This window comes from Mesocricetus auratus, unplaced genomic scaffold (genome assembly GCF_017639785.1).
Source record: "Mesocricetus auratus isolate SY011 unplaced genomic scaffold, BCM_Maur_2.0 Super-Scaffold_100008, whole genome shotgun sequence".
Taxonomy (NCBI): Eukaryota; Metazoa; Chordata; class Mammalia; order Rodentia; family Cricetidae; genus Mesocricetus; species Mesocricetus auratus.
The window spans coordinates 73,135,327-73,152,477 of NW_024429192.1; the positions used below are offsets into that span (position 1 = coordinate 73,135,327).

Below are 17,151 nucleotides of genomic sequence, written 5' to 3' on the forward strand. Positions count from 1 at the left end.
GAAGAGCAAGCAGCTTATGACAATGGTAGAGACAGTCTTCAGTCACAATCTTTGGACAGCCTAAATACTTAGGAACAGATGTTTAAAAGAAACAGTGGCTAGAAGTATGGATCAGGATCAGAGTATATGCTAAGCACACCCAAGACCTTGGGCTCAATCTCCAGCAAGTAAAAACAAAGAAATAAAGGAAGAACTTTGAATGCTAAAACGGAAAGATCAGAGAAACTGAACCACAAGGAGAGCTACAAAAAAGAAAAACCTGAGTACAGTTCAGTGGACTGCCTGATGATGGCATTGGGCTACCCATTGCCCTCATTTGTGCGATCTAGTAAAAGCCAGAAAGGTAGACACAGTGGAAGGCTAAGACTAGACTGCCAGTTAGAAATGTCAAACTTGCTTCTTCCTCAGTGAGAGGTGTTTCCTCTCCACTGAAAGTTTACAGAACCTTCCAAGTAGTTCCATGCTCCCCAACAACTAACAACTGAACCCATGGCTTCCTGGGAACTACATAAATGACCTCCTACTGAGCTACTCCCTATAACCTTTGATATGCTCACCCAAATGTGGTTGGCAAATGTTGCCCCTCCACAAAGATACACAAGCCCCAAGCTTTCATTATTTCTCATCTATTATAAATCACTAGAGTTTGAAGCGTTTCCTAAAATGGCCAAATTTAAACAACAGTATAAATACTGGAAGAAGTCAGAACAAAAGATGTGTAGATTTGGCAGGCAGTGGTGGCACATGGCTTTAATCTTTGCACTGGGAGGCAGAGGCAGGTGGATCTCTGGGAGTTCAAGGCCAGCCTGGTCTACAAAGCCAGTTTCAGGACGGCTAAGGCTGTTACACAGAGAAATTCTTTCTTTAAAAAAAAAAAAAGTAGCCGGTGTTGGTGGCGCACGCCTTTAATCCCAGCACTCAGGAGACAGAGGCAGGCGGATCTCTGTGTGAGTTCAAGGCCAGCCTGGTCTACAGAACGAGTTCCAGGACAGCCTCTAAAGCCACAGAGGAACTCTGTCTCGAAAAACCAAAAAAAAAAAAAAAGTATAGATTAGTAGATTAGCTCAATATAAATCCTCTTAAACTCTATGAATACAAGAAATTGACTCACAAGGTAAACCCGGGAGAGAAAACAAGCAAACTGAAGAAATAAGAGCACCCAATAAGCTTGCTTAGTTGTCTGTCAACTTGACACAGGCTACAGTCATCTGGGAAGAGTGACCCTCAACTAAAAAATGCCCACATCAGATTGGCCTGCAAGCCTGTGGGGAATTTTGTTGATTAATGATTGATATGGGGGGCCCAACCCACTGTTGTAAAGAAAAGCAGGTAAACAAGCCATGGAGAAGTAGACAACACTCCTCCAATCTTTGCTGCTCTGCATATACATGTTTTGTTGTTTTGAGACAGGATCTCTCTACAGCTCTGACTGTCCAGGAACTCTATAGACCAGCCTGGCCTCAAACTCACAGAGATCTGCCTGTCTCTGCCTCCCAAGTGCTGAGATTAAAGGTGTGCTACCACAGCTCTCCAACTTTTACTTACTTTTTATGTGTACAAAAGTTTTGTCTGCATATATGGAGATGCACCAGTTTATGCCTGGTGCCTGCTCAAGTCAGAACAGGGCTTTGGATCCCTTGCAACTATGAGACACCACGAAGGTGCCTATAATGGAACCCTGGGGTCTTTGCAAGAGTAACAAGTGGTCTTAACTATTGAGTCATCTCTCTTGTCCCTCCTGCCCTGGTTGAGTTCCTGTCTTTGGTTTCCTTGATGGTGGGGATAAAGTGTAACATGAAATAAACTCTTTCCTCCCCAAGTTGCTTTTTGGTCATGGTGTTTTTGTTTTTCACAGCAATAGAAAGCAAACCAAGACACCTGCTTGCTCTTAAAAGTCAACCTTTGATATGCTCACCGGAATGTGGTAGGCAAATGGTGCCTACCTCCACAAAGATACATAGGCCCTACTCCTTGGAACCTGTGACTATCCTTCACCATACCTCAAAAGGGGCTTACAGATGTGGTTAAGGATGCAGACAATAAGATCATATTCCATTGGGGCTGGAGAGATGGCTCAGAGGTTAAGAGCACTGACTGCTCTTCCAAGGGTCCTGAGTTCAATTCCCAGCAACCACATGGTGGCTCACAACCATCTACAATTCAGTCTGATGTCCTCTTCTGGTATGTAGGCGGAACACTGTATATGTAATAAATAAATAAATCTTTAAAAAAAAAAGAAAAAAGAAAAAAATTAAACAAAATTAAAATAATTAATAAAAAAAGATCATATTCCATTATTCTAAACTGACCTGTGAAATTCAGAGAATGCTCTCCAAGCTGCATCTGGAGTGTCAGAAAAACCAGCCAATGTTAGAATAGGTCACAAAGAAAGCAAAGCACAAGGTACAATCTCCAGAAACAAATACTGACTCTGGCAAGTAGCCAGGATGGAAAAAGGATAGCTCAGTCTTACAAGTGTAAGCAGTAGAATTTGGCCAGCAACTTGAATGGGGTTGGAAGCAGGTTATGCCCCCAAAGGTTCCATCAAGAAGCTTACATTAGCTGGACTGTGGTGGTTCATGCCTTTAATGCCAGCAATTGGGAGGCAGAAGCAGGTGGATCTCTGTGGGTTGCAGGCCAGCCATAGCTGTTAGGAAGAGAAACCCTGTCCCAAAAAGCCAAAAACAGCCGGGTGGTGGTAGTGCCCGCCTTTAATCCCAGCACTCGGCAGAGGCAAGCAGATCTCTGTGAGTTCAAAATCAGCCTGGTCTACAGAGCTAGTTCCAGGACAGCCTCCAAAGCCACAGAGAAACCCTGTCTCAAAACAAAAACAAAACAAAAATAAAAACACTTGTTTGCTGAACTGTTTGCAAACCTGTCCGGTAGTTATTCTGTGGTGGTACCAAGCACTGATCCGGTACCCTTCCTTCCACTGTACTGATGCTTACCCACATGTAGCCCAGCTTCCTTCCTTCCACCCAGCTTCCCCCACCCCCTCCATCCAGTAAGTCACCAATGTGTCCACACATTCCCTTTTCTCTGGAATCTGTCTTCCTCTTTCAATTTCCATCATCTCGTGGGCCTTTATAATCTTTGCCAACTATGTCTTTTACAACCAATTCATGAACCCATATGCTCGATAGTGATCTAGCAGTGGAAATGTGAGTAAAAAAAGGAACCTCCACCAACCCCTCCAGAGCAAAACCACTCCAAAAATTGCCTATCTAATTGCCTACCTGGCCTCTCTTGGGTCCTTAATTCATCTCCAGGAACTCAGGGACCTTCCCAACACTCACGATGGACCACCTCCAGGCAGACCACATGTAAACACGGATACAAGTTTGCCCAACACCACCATCACCAACCATGCCAGCACCTGCTCACCCTGACCTATCTCCTTGACTATTCTGCTTCCAAGACTCAGAAGTCTCCACCTACAACAGTCCTTCACGATGATTTCGCAGTCATATGCTGGGAAAGGTGGCCTGTCACCCTCCTACTTTTCTTTCTAGAGCTCAATCTGTCACCAGGCTGCTCCATTCCTACTCATCTAACACTTTAGCACCCACAACATGATCGAGCATCGACACAACTGTACTATCTGTTCCTTTACCAACAGTACCAACCCTCAGGGAAAAGACTGTGCCAAAAGCAATTTTCTAAACGCTTCCGGAAGCTCAGTAAAAGGGCTAAGAGAAAGAAGCCCTCACCAGTGCTCCATGAGCAGAGGACATCCCAGCCACTTCGTTCCCTGATCCTCCACAGCGGCTCCCTGCCACGGCCAAGATCACACACCTTGTGGAAGAGAACACTATTCTCTGGCCCCACTGCCCACAGCCTGAACACCTACTAATCTTCCAATTTTCCTTCCACCCTCCTCCAACTCACTGATGTGGTTTTGTTTTGTTTCTCTTTTTCGTAAACAAGCCGTGCGGCACTCCTGGTAAATCTTTGGCTGCCTCTTTCTCTTTCTGTCTGTATTCAGTGCGAATCTAAGCAGAGGAAAATTTGCACTCAAGCACACAAATGACGAGGCGGCTCAGTGCGATGACTCACTAGCCAGGGCTGCTGGGTTTGCAGTTAGACCCCAGAAAAACTAGCCAGCACTCCCTGTCTGCCCAGACAAGCCGGGGAGACCGTAGAAGGACCCCGCGCACGTACCCGGCGCCCAGCGGACCCCGCAGGTTCCCGCCAGGGTCTACGGCGGTCCGGTTTGGCCTCAACCTTCCGGCGGGGAACGTCCGACCACCCGGTCCTCGCCCCCGGTCACACTCACATTTGGCTGACAAGCTTCTGCCGAAAGGCGGCGCTACGCCAGTCGGTCTCCTGCCCCGAAACGTCCATGCCCGTAGCTCGCGTCCCTCGCCGCCACAGACACCGCCGCCGCCTCTAACACAGAGCCAGGCCCGAACGCGGAAGCGGAGCGATCCCGCTGCCGGGCCACGCCGGAAGTACAGGGAGATTGTGGGAAATGTAGTCCCCGTGTCCTCATACGCATGCGCGCTGGGCAAGCGAGCGCCCAGTCTCTATGAAACCTACTTACATTTTGTTGTCAGTGTTGAGATCGACTAATTTTGCTCTTGGAATGATTGCTAATGGATAATACATTTTTTTCTAAATAGTGTTATAATATTGGAATTTTAATATCTAATTTAGCATATATTTACATTCTACAGTTATCAACATGAAACTAGTATTGTCACTAAAAAGCGATGTTAGGTTTACGATCTCTGCTCATTGGATCATTAAGGTCAATACTTAAAAGAAAAGCAAAAGCCAATTTCTGCTAATGTTTTCTCGGTAGTCCATATTCCTTACTTCTTAAAGGTTTCATCCCTTAACACAAGACATTTTGAGTATTTCGACCTGTTAAGTGGTTAACTGTTGCTGTCCTTGTGTGTCTTAAGTTTACCTTTCAATGTTTATGTTGTGCCCAAATTCTGAACCTCCAAAGTCACCAACAGACCCATTCCGATGCAAAAGCAAAGAGTCTTTTATTGTTTAATCAACTAACCCCATTAGGGCAGGGTCTTTCGAGTCTACTCATACTGTGGATGACCTGAGAAGGACCCCCGAGAAGCCAGGGGGGCCGGATGGGGATGGGATGGGATGGGATATTGGGTAGAGTAAGGGGAGTATCTAGGGGTAGCAACAGTCTCAGGACTGGTGCTCTTCTGGGCTTGGACCACCCTGTGTTGAAGAGTCAACTGTTATGGCCCACAGGCCCTCCCAGGGCAGTTGCTATGCTCTACACATCACTATTGTACACTTGTACCATAAAGCACACCCAGAGCACAACCCTGCCAGCTAACTTCTGATTGGCTCCTTGCCACGAGAAGGGTGTCTGACCTCCTAGTAACTAGGGCAGGCTCAGCAAGGTCAAGCAAGCACATGTTGAATCTTTTCTGTATCCTGTCATGGCCACTAAAGCAGGGGGCTGGTCCCTTCGTTTACATGATTTAACTTTAGAGTATGGATTACAAGGTAACTAACCAATTTCGTAAGTCTTCATTTTCCCAAACTGTATGAAAGTCATCATTTAAATACTCCTAGCAATCTGGAGGCAGAAGCAGGCAGATCTCTGTTGAATTCAAGGCAGCCTGGTTTACATAGTGAGTTCCAGGACAATCAGGGCCTATGTAGAGAGATGGTGTCTCGAAAAAGCATTTGTTTATTGTTACAGAAGAAAGAACTTGTGGGGGGTGTTTGTGTATTTATTTAGTCTTTGGAAAAGTCTTAAATACATGTGGGTTATAAACTGAGTGTAATGAACCTTAAGAAGAAAATTCAAAATTACCCAGCATGATGGTACATGACTTTAATCCTAGCCTTTGGGAAGTAAAAGCAGGCAGCAGGTATGTTTAAGACCAGCCTGGACAAGGTTCTTTATTCAAATCTTAATGACTAACATTAACTCTCATATCATGCAGCAGAGAGTCCCAAACCAGCCTGGGCTATGTAAAGAGATCCTGTCTCAAAAAATAAAGAGTGATACCCGGGCATTGGTGGCGCACGCCTTTAATTCCAGCACTCTGGAGGCAGAGGCAGGTGGATCTCTGTGAATTCGAGACCAGCCTGCTCTACAAGAGTTAGTTCCAGGACAGCCTCCAAAAACACAGAGAAACCCTGTCTCTAACAAACAAACAAAAAGTTCACAGCAAAGCAGAGGTGCCCGCTAGAAGACTGGGATGCTGGTGACACTCTTAGTGCCGTTGGAAGACCTAGGTCACAATGATGTCAGGTCAAACATAGAACTTCCTAACAAATGACTTTTATAATGCCAACGTTGCCTAGGATAAAGCTGGCTCCCAACATAGAACATTTCAACTCTCCCAAGTTATTGAAGATTCCATCAGTCTTTTGGAATCTCTAACATAGATTTGGAATATCTTCCTGGGGACATTAGCTATTCTCATTCAGGTACTAGGCTCTTAAAGCATTGTAGTGGGTAGACATGAGTGATTGAAAAACAATATGAGCTTTACACAGTTTTTACTTGTTGGAGTTCTGGGGGAAATACAAGGTGATCTGTGGATACCTGCTCCTTATGTTCTGACATCCCTAGATTCATGCCAGCAGGGAAGGGACAGAGACACTTCTGCACACATCATACCTTGTCCTGAGACAGTGTCCTAATCTTCTAGGGATATCAATTTAGGTCCAATAGGGATTTTGTATTTTAATGCAGAAAATAATTCAGAGCCAGCCACAATGAAGCACACACAGTTGGAGATATTAGCAAACATATTTTAAGATAGGATTCAGCACAAGAATTAGGAGAAAAGGGGGCACTCAGGAGAAAGTAAGGCCCACTCCAGTACACAGGTGTGCACTTCTCATAGAAAAATGACAGCAGCTAGGTGGTGGTGGCACATGCCTTTAATCCCAGCACTTGGGAGGCAGAGACAGATGAGTTCGAGGCCAGCCTGGTCTACTGAGTGAGTTCCAAGACAGCCTCCAAAGCTTTCGAGGAGGAGGGTGTTAAACAGTTGCTAATTGTGCTAGAATTCTTGTTTTTTTTTTTCTTGTGGCAAAGATTTCAACCAGATTCCAAGAGGAGGATTCTTTCCTTCTCAATTTTTCTCTGTCTTCCTATCCCACCTCAAGAAGATATCTTGTTTTATTGTCATTGTTGGATCTTCTGAACAGGTTTGGAGAATTCTGTCTTGATCACATATTCAGACAAAGGGTGAGACTAGAAGTCAGTAATCTGTACCCAAATATAAAATCTGTTTTATGAATTAATGAAATGGGATTCATCAGTTTAAAGAGATGATGACGAGAAGATATGAAGACTCCAATGTGTTCGGGTAGAAGCTTCACCCCTGCCCCAGGCATCCATCTACCCAAAAAGTTTGGGATGATTAGGCGGAAGCCCCTTCTCTCTCACCCTCCCCCCAGAACCTGCTCCTCTCAGAAAGCACACTAAGAGTTAGCACTTCCCCAGGGCTATTGGAGACCACTCCCACAGGGTATTTAAACTATCTCTCTTCCCCATCTCCTCTCTGGGGGAAGGGAACAGAAAATCATCCTGGAGCATTTTACCCATTAAACCTGGGCTTTTTCTAATTTTGTCTGATTTGGATTGCTGTGTCTGAAGAGAAGTTTATTGTCATTCAGAAATTTCACAATTTAAAACTAGAACCTATTCCTGGGTTCTGGTTTTTGTTTTTTGTTTGTTTTGCTTTTTGAGACAGAGTTCAAACTCATCATTCATTCCTTAGATGCTGACTTTAACTTCTACTTTTTCTTTTACAAAGTTTTCAGGTGCTTGTTCTTTGTTGAGGAGTCTGTTATAACAAATAGCTAATGTCAGTTGTGTTATCCCTCTACAGAACTCTGGTAGAGTTGGTATGGTTATGGCAGTTGTCCAATTGCATTAACTCATGTTAAACTTTTTTTTTTTTTTGGTTTTTCAAGGCAGAGTTTCATTGTGTAACAACCCTGGCTGTCCTGGAATGCACTCTGTAGACCACACTGGTCTTGAACTCACAGACATTACCCTGTTTCTGCCTCCTGAGTGCTGGGATTAAAGACATATGCCACCTCACCTGGCCTAAACTTTATAAAATTGAAAATATATTATTTTTATACAATACATTCTGGTCACATGTCCCCTCACCCATCTCCTTTCAGATCCTTCCCACCCACCCAATACACCCTTCCTCCTTCCTTCCTTCTTGTTTTCTTTCTCATTAGGACACAAAGAAGCCCCAAAAGAAGCAGAATAGAACAAAACAAACAGAAAAACAAGAGCCAAAGACATAAATACAGGGGAGTCAGGAGTTGCCAGTTAGCAACAGAGAATACAAGATGAAAACGCTGCACTAAGGAAAACTACCAAGCCACGTGGCTAAACATGAGCAAGAATTATGGTTAATTTAAGTGTAAGAGTGATGTGGGACAATGCTCTTGTTCACTGTAACAATTTGTCACTCATATTTGTTTGATAAAACGCTAATTGGCCAGTAGCCAGAAAGGAAATATAGGCTGGGCTACCAGACTAGGAAGAGGAAGACAGAGATGAAGTCACCAGCCAGATGCAGAGGAAGCAAGATGAGAATGCCTTACTGAGAAAAGGTACCAAGCCATGTGGCTAAACATAGATAAGAATTATGGGGAAACCCAAAATAATACAGAGAAACCCTGTCTCGTAAAACCAAAAAAAAAAAAAAAAAAAAAAGAATTATGGGTTGATTTAAGTTGTAAGAGCTAGTTAGTAATAAGCCTGAGCAATAGGCCAAACAGTTTATAATTAATATAAGTCTCTGTGTGTTTATTTGGGACTGCAGGACCTGACAGGATAGAAACTTCCATCATCATAAGAGCTAGTTAGTAACTACCAATCAAACATTTATAATTTGAAAAAAAAAAGAAACAAATACAGGTGCAGAGGCACACATATTCATACACACAGAAATCCCATGGAAACACAAAGTCATAGGGAGGGCAGGGTGTAGAATGCCATTAATCCCAGAACTTGGGAGGCAGAGGCAGGTGGCTCTCTGAGTCTGAGGTCAGCCTGGTCTACAGAGCGAGTTTCAAGACAGCCAGAGCTGTTACACCAAGAAACTTTGTCTCAAAACAACCAAAAAAATCTCAAAATATTAAAACAACAACAACAACAACAGAAGTCTATTGTATTACTACCACTCTTCCCTAAATTTGTAAGAGAGAAAGTGATATTTAAAATTATTCTTTGAGAGGTTGGAGAGATGGCTCATTGGTTAAGAGAACATTTTCTCTTGCAGAGGATCTAGGTTCAATTCCCAGCACCCACATGTGGGGGCCCACAGCAGTCAGTAACCCCATTCCCAGAGGATCTGACAAAAATTCTGAGAATGCCATACAAGTACACAGAGAAATATGATCATATTCACCCATCATTCCTCCCCGTCAACTCTCCCAAATGTCCCCCACCCAACTTTATGTCCATTCCTTTAAATAATAACCTACTAAGTCCAATTAGTGCCACCCATATGTGCATCAGTATGGGGGCCATCCACCAAAGCATGGGTAACCTACCTATGGGGACACCCCCAGAGAAGAATGATCCCCCCAGGAACTGTCAACTGCTTACTGTTCATTGGTTAGTGCCAGTCTTGTGCAGCTCATGAATGAATTGGTCACATCATGTCCAGAAGGTGGCATTACACAGCACTCCTCCCTGCCCTCCCAATCTTTCTATCTTTTCTTCCTCTATGTTTCCTGCACCTGGACAGGTGGAGGGCTGATCTCAGTGCAATGATACTGAGAACTGCTATCTGAGATTAAATCTTGATGGTTTGTTTGGCAGGATTTGGACCCCTGGGGTTGTCTTTAAGGATTGTGGGTGGCACCATCCCCTAGGCTGGGTCCTGGACTGACAAGAAAAACAGAGCTGAGCACTAGTGCTTGCCTCTGTCTACCTTCTCGCTACAGGTGCAATTGTCCTAAGTCTCTCTATACGTTTGCTACCAAGCCCTCCACCCATAGTGGACTATATCCTTAAGCCATGGCCCAAAACAAACCCTTCCTTCTTTAATTTGTGTATCTTGTCATAGCAACAACAGCAACAATAAATTTAGCTGGTGCATGGTAGAACTTAAGAATGGGAATTCCTGGAAAGATGCTGTGCCTTTGGTAAACACTGTACAAGGGCTGATTGACTAATTAGAACTTTAGTGTGTATAAAGAGTTGGTATGTTACAGGTCAAGAGCCAACTTCCCTTGGGTTATCTTGGCTCCTTGAGTAGCAATTTATTCCTCACTTCTGTGTGTGACTTAACATCCTGTGGCTATGAGGTAAATCCTTTGGAATTAACGGACAGACTGCTGACTTCTGACAAGCCAAACACTAGGAACAATGCCATCAGAGAATAACTGGAGTTGACAAGCAAAGGTTTCCCTTTCTGTTGTAACCTGCCTACCTGATGTATCCATTGGTATATTTAAAAAGCTTTTGATTTCTGATTTTCTTCTTCTGTTACTATAAGAATATCATGAAATTGTTACTGTGTTAGATGTGGGATTTGCGGTAACCTGTAAGTCTATGTGCCAAGGCAATATCCACCCTGTATTCCTGAAAAGACTTGGAAAATAATTATCAGAGGGCTGTAAGCAGAGAGTACTTGGCTATGGAGTTAACTAGTTCTGCTGCACCAAGGTGAGCTAGCAGAAGTAGTGTTGAGCTACAGGGCATCAAAGGAGGGGACAGGAGAAAATAAAGGATTGATGTACAGGATTGTGTCTGGCCTGGGATAAAAGAATGAAGACCTCCTCCTTTTAGCTTCTCCACAACTTCGAAAAGGCCTTTTTTATAGATGTATCAAGAGCAAGTGGAGGCTGTTGTAGGGTAAAAGGTATTTGGGAGAGCTTGCATGGGATGTTTTGTTCCTGTATAGAGTGAAGTTAAATAAGTAAAACATTTAGAAAACAGGTAAAAACATAGGTATGATGGGTGGCCTGCGCTGCCACCCAGGGCCATGGTGACCTTCAGGCCTGGCTGCAGCAAGAGCCATGTCTAGATCCATGGCCTGAGTCTGTGTTAATGTCCATGACCCACGCTGCCAACAAAGGCCGCAGGGATGCCTGGGTCTGAGCCATCACCCATGGCCATGTTGGTGTCTGAGGGTTCTGGTGCCACTGGAGCCATGCCAATCTGGATGGCTTGTGCTGTCACCAAGGGCCATGGTGACATTGGGATCCTGAGCTGCAGCTGAGGGTCATGCCTGGGTCTGTAGCTTTACTGCAGCAAGGGTCTGTGACTTTTGGTACCATCAAAGGCCATGTGGATGCCCAGGGTCTGGGCTGTAATCTAGGTCCATGCTGGTGTTCAGGGGCTATGCAGCTTCTGGGACCATGCCAATCTGAGTGGCCTGCATTGCCATCAGGGGCCTTGATGACATCCACACCTAGCTGCTGCCAAGGATCATGTCTAGGTCTGTGTCCCTACAGCAGCCAGAGTTTGAGGTGACTGACATCTGTGGCTCCTGTTACCACCAAGGACTGTTCAGATGCTTGGGGTCTAGTTACCACCTGAGACCATGTTGTTGTCCTAGGGCCATGCTGCTGCTGGGCCATACTGATCTGGGTGGCCTGTGCTTGTCACCCACGGCCATGGTGACATCCAAGCCAGAACTGCTGGAGGCCATGGCTGGGTCCATGGTTCTGCTGCAACTGGGGTCTGTGTTGATGTCTGTGGTAGGTAACACAAAGGGGCATAGGAACCATGAAAGATGAAATCCAAGAGCCTGCTGAGCTGGCCCTGCCCTTTGCTGCCCCTACCCCTCACTGGACACTGCAATAAGAGAGCTGGCCCCACCCCCACAAGAGAGTTGGCTCCTCTGTACTCTGGAGAGACAGCCCCACCCCTTACCTCAGCCATGGGAGAGCTGGCTTGGCCCCTCACCTGACGGGGCAACCCTAGCAGCCATGACTGACCAGCTCAACTACCACCCAGGTGATGTGAGATGCCATTCTGTAAGTCTGTCTCTTATTGGTTGTTGAATAAAGCACTGTTGGCCAATAGGGAAGCAAGATAGGCGGGACTAGGAGTCGAGGAGGATTCTGGGGAAGAGAGACACAATGTAGCCCACCACAGGAGTAAGAGGTCTGGACCCTTTTCTCCGGTAAGAGAAATACTTAGATTAACAATTATAGGTTAAATACTTAAGTCAGAGCTAGCCAGCAAGAAACAGAGCAAACAGCCAACAACTTCATAATTAATAGTGTCTTGTGTGTTATTTGGGGATTGCAACTGTGGCAGGGCCTAGGTGGCTGGCAAGGAAAAGACTACACTCTACACCCAGGCCCACCCCACATCCAGAGCCTGGGGGAGGCCTTCTCTAATATCTACCCCATCTATGACCTGCTGGAACAGGTGAAGGGACTGTTTCTGCTGAAAATATATGCAGGACATCCATGACTCAGGCGGTCGCAGAATATCTGAGAGGAGTTTCAGTGAGGGTCCAGTGATGATGGTGTACCAGAAGTCAGAAGCCTTGAACCAGACCAGTGACTCATTGAAATGAACATTTGCAAGTAAAGCTGATAGGACAAAGGATATACTGTGTCACTTACCATGGCTCCCAATGCCACTACAACTAATGAAGAGGTTTTGGAGAGGCAGAAAAGACAGAGAGAGGAGCCAAGTGGTTTTTGTTAGTTTTGATCTGGTCTGGTCTGGTTTTTTAAATTTTCTTTGATGGGAGAGCCACTGCATGGGTGAAGGCCAGATATGGAGGGACTGGGAAATGCATGGAACTGGGGTGCATGATATGAAATTGCCAAAGAATCAATAAAGAGATTGTGTTACAAAAGCATATATAGGTATGAGGATAATAAGAAGGAAAGAGTGATCAAGGGGAGGAACAAAAGTGAGAGGAACCAGAGGAATTTGTCTGGTTCCTGTGTCTTTAGACTACATTTTAAACCATTTATGATTTGTTGGTGTGGAAGCAACATTGCTCAAAGAGGGCACAGATCCCACTCTTAGCAGCAGTCAGATCTGCTCCTTCTTAACCTTGGAGTACTGCAGCAGGCACAGTCAGCTGGTCCTGCAGGATGCTAAGCTGATGTGAGCTGGTGAGACAGGGAGGGTAACTGACTGAAAGGAGGCTTCGGTCCAGCTGTCTGTTCTGAGTCCCAACATCAGTGTCCACAGTGAGAAGGAGAGGGGTGAGTTGGATGCCCATGGCTCATTAGTCCCCTTTTGGAGGTTTAGGGTCATTGATTTCTCAGGAGCTACTTCCAGGCTGACAGAGGGGGGTCAAGGAGAGCAGCAGTTAGAGTGCCTCAGAGGAGGGTTCATCCAAGAGGCCATGATAAAACTTACCAGTTGGCAGACACCCAGAACATAATCCACGAGGCAGTAACAGCACAACTTTAATGAGGAAAACCTTTACATGGAGATTAACATGAGAAAAAAAGCCTTTAATCCCGGCATTTGGGAGGCAGAGGCAGGTGAATCTTTGTGAGTTTGAGGCCAACCTGGTCTACAAAGAGAGTTCCAGGACAGCCAGGGCTCCACACAGAAACCCTGTCTCAAAAAACTAAAAAAAAAAAAAAGTAGAAGTTAAATTCAGCACCTGAATGATTCTGAACAGAAAGTGTCTAAGTGATAATCCGTGCAACCCCATAGGATAAACTTTGTATACCTATTCCAAATATTAACAATGTCAGCAATTATTTAATAAACAAAATCTGAGTAAAGCAGATTTCTGATTTAAAACAATTTAATAAGAGCTGGAGAGATGACTCAGAGGTTAAGAGAATTGGCTGCTCTTCCAGAGGTCCCGAGTTCAATTCCTAGCAACTACATGGTGGCTCACAACCATCTGTAACGAGATCTGGTGCCCTCTTCTGGCATGCAGGCAGAACACTGTATACTTAATAATAAATAAATAAAATTTAAAAAAATGAAAAGGCTATTCAACCCCAAAGGGGTTGTGACCCATAGATCGAGAACTGCAGATCTAGGTCATCTACTGAAGAATCTAAAGGCTTAGGATAAAACATAATAGAATCAATTGTTGACAATACATATACATAATCAAATTTCAAAGACACAGCTTAGATATTCTGTATAACTTTCCAAAGCTGTGAGTTTGATGACAGAGTGTCTGACATACTTCTTTAATCAGGGAACATTGGTGGTTGGGGTATGAACCCTGCAATTAGCTTTCTCCAAGGATTGAATGTCAGGGTAAAGGGCATGCCCAATTGAACCAGCATGCAGGTCCCACACTAGTCCAGTGGTAGGCTTAGGTACAAGGTTTCCTGTTCAGCATCCTCATATGTCAGTTCTGGGGACATTAAAGGCAGAGTCATTATTATTTTCTCTCTATTGTTTGAGATATTTAGGATGTGGGCACAGACTCTGAATTCCTCCACTGGTCAAGATAATCCATGCTCCTGTGGGATGACTGTTCTTGGTTGTCTACTTGACTATATCTGGAATGAACTACAATCCAGAAATGGAGGGCACACTTGTGATCCAGATCTTGAGGCAAGAAGACAACATGCCTTTGATCTGGATTTTGAGGCGGAGACACAGCTTTAATCTGGACCACACCTTCTATTGAAAGCCCATACGAGAACAATGGAAGAAGGAAGGGTTCCTTCTTTGCCTGCTTGCCTTCCCCCTGTCAGCACATCCATTCCTTCACTGGCACTGTAGCCTACTTCTTCAGGATTCCAGCATATACAGAAGACCAGCTGAGACACCCAGCCCCATGGGACTGAGCAACTACTAGATTCTTGGACTTTGCATTCACAGCTAGCCATTGTTTGACTACATCCTGTAAGTCATCCCAATAAATTTCCTTCTTTTTATCTGTCTGTCTATAGATAGAATCTACACAGACATTCATTCCATAAGTTCCATGACTCTGGAGAAACCTGACTAATATACCCTGTCATATGAGACATGAGGAGTATTTAACTTTTCTGTAGATAAATAGGTGGGGATTTTTTGGTTTAGCCTACATGGCTGGAGCTGGACAGACCTATGCAGCCAGAGTATGTACCAGCAAATTTCTGCTAGGTCTTATTTCCCATGCATCCTTGTATTAGAACTTATAGGATAAATGTGTGTGTGTGCACGTGTGCGTGCATATGCACACACACACACACACACACACGAGAGGGGGGGATTTATTAGAAAGAGTTATAGGCTGCAGTTCAGATAATCCAACAACGGTTGGTTATGAACAGAAAGTCTAAGAACACAGTCCTTGTTCAGTCCACAAGGCAGGATGCCTTAGTTGGTTTTTAATATATGCAGGAGTCCTGAAGAAGTAGGCTCTAATGTCAGTGAAGGAATGGATTTCCTGGCAAGGCAAGAACAAGCAGGCAAGGATCAAAAGCTTCTTTCTTCCATGACCTTATATAGGCTTCCATATTGGATATGGACTAGAGATATGTATTAATGGTGTGTCTTCTGACCTCAAATATCTGGATTAGATGTATATCTTCCTACTTCAAATTAAACAGAAATCTCTCACGGGTGAGCCCTCCAATTTTGTGTTTCAATTGATTCCTGATGTAGCCACGTTGACAACCAAGATGGGCCATCACATTCCTTGACCTATAATGAGGCTAGTATGCTACTTTGCTGAGATTGTGTCCCATTCAAGAGAACCTGTGTCCATCCAAGGGAAACCACTTGAGTCTGGGGTATATTATAAATTTAACCCATTTTACTAATTCAGTCATTTTGTTTTGTTTTGTTTTTTGAGACAGTTTTACTATATATTCTTGGCTGTCCTAGAACTAACTGACTCTGTAGACCAGGCTGGCTTTGAACTCAGAGATCCACCTGCCTCTGCCTCTCAAGTGCTGGGATTAAAGATATATGTTCCACCACCAACCTGCTAAACATTCAGTCTTTTACAACCAATTTTTATGTACCTGATTTTGAATACTATTTTACATTAAACAAACTTCAAGTTTGCTTTAAACTTTTTTTTAACTTGCTTTAGGCTTTTTTTGGATAATATATGGCAGAATACTATGATAGAGATAAAAGAAAACTATGCAGGACATAAAAAAATTGGTCTCTCCTTCCACCTTGTTTCTGTAAATAAATTGCATCTGTATTGAGAGTGACCATATGATAGATTATTTAAAGTTAATAAAAGCTGTAGAGAGATGGCAGAAAGAGAGGCTTGGTCTGACCTTAGGTAGGACCATGTTTATTTACTGCAAGAGGGTACTTTGTGTCACAAACGTGTGAAGATGGCCAAAGTGCCTACAGAAGATGAGATGAAACCCCTTACTGGCAGAAACAACTTCCACAGTCCACAATGGAAGCTGGGAAGTGTCTTTCCTCAGGGAACTATCAGTTCCCTTGGTGCAGCATTTGGGAATGCATCTTGGAACCAAGCCGCATATATGTTAAATCTTGTACATTTTACATATAATTTTAATTCCTCATCCCCTCTAATACAGGATTTCACTATATAGCCCTGACTGATCTGGAACCCACTATGTAGATCAGGCTGGCTTTGAACTCAGAGAGAGAGATCCACCTGCCTCTACATCCCAAATACCAGTGTTAAAGGTATGGATCATCACATCCAGCTATAATTTCAGCTTTCAAAATTTGATAAAACTATAACTCTTGTACACATATTAACTCAAGTTAAAAAATAAAAGTTTACCTGGGCCTGGTGTCTGAGGACTATAATCCCAACACTTGGAAGGTGGGCAGGAGGCATTATCACAAATTTGAAGAGTGAGTTCCATGTCACCCCAAACTGAAGAGTGGGACCCTGCCTCAAAGCAACCAGGGAGAAAGGAAAGAAACTAAGAAAGCAGACTTATAGATTGAGTACAGCTAGATCATGGGCACTTGCTAATTATTCACAAAGCCCTCGGTTTAACCACTACCACTGCAAAATCAAAAGAAACAAGTAAAAACAAAGAATTGTTGTGCATTTTGTGTGAAAGAAAATGAAGGAAATTGTATAAAGGAGGAGTTTCAAAGACAGGACATTTAGGAGATTTTCAGAGTAGTTTTTTTCAATGTCGAGCAAGAGAAATTTGGATAAAGCCTCTAGGATCATTGTTAGGGGTGGCAGTAGATCCAGGGATGGGCCAGAGCCATGTAAGGCTCTTAGTTCTTTCCCAGCCCAAAGAAAGAAGCAATACGGAACAAGAAGTCAGTCT

General features: G+C 44.0%; 1 protein-coding gene across 8 annotated transcripts in view; it reads right to left on the reverse strand.

Moving 5' to 3' along the window:
- Nucleotides 1-4,438, reverse strand: part of Med15 (mediator complex subunit 15) — a 59,868-nt gene extending 55,430 nt beyond the window's left edge. For 2 of the 8 annotated variants that reach the window (XM_040751159.1, XM_013118709.3), the window contains exons 1-2: nt 4,277-4,415; nt 2,310-2,343 (exon numbers count right to left, since the gene is read on the reverse strand). Coding sequence is in view for 4 of the 8 variants with exons in the window: in XM_021231495.2 (XP_021087154.1) it covers nt 4,277-4,344 (68 nt within the window). In the remaining 4 variants the exon portion in view is untranslated. Of the gene's footprint in view, nt 1-2,309; nt 2,344-4,276 lie in introns of all 8 variants that reach the window. The other 6 variants (XM_021231495.2, XM_005077543.4, XM_013118710.3 and 3 more) reach the window with 4 other exon arrangements.
- Between the last annotated feature and the right edge of the window lie 12,713 nt (nt 4,439-17,151).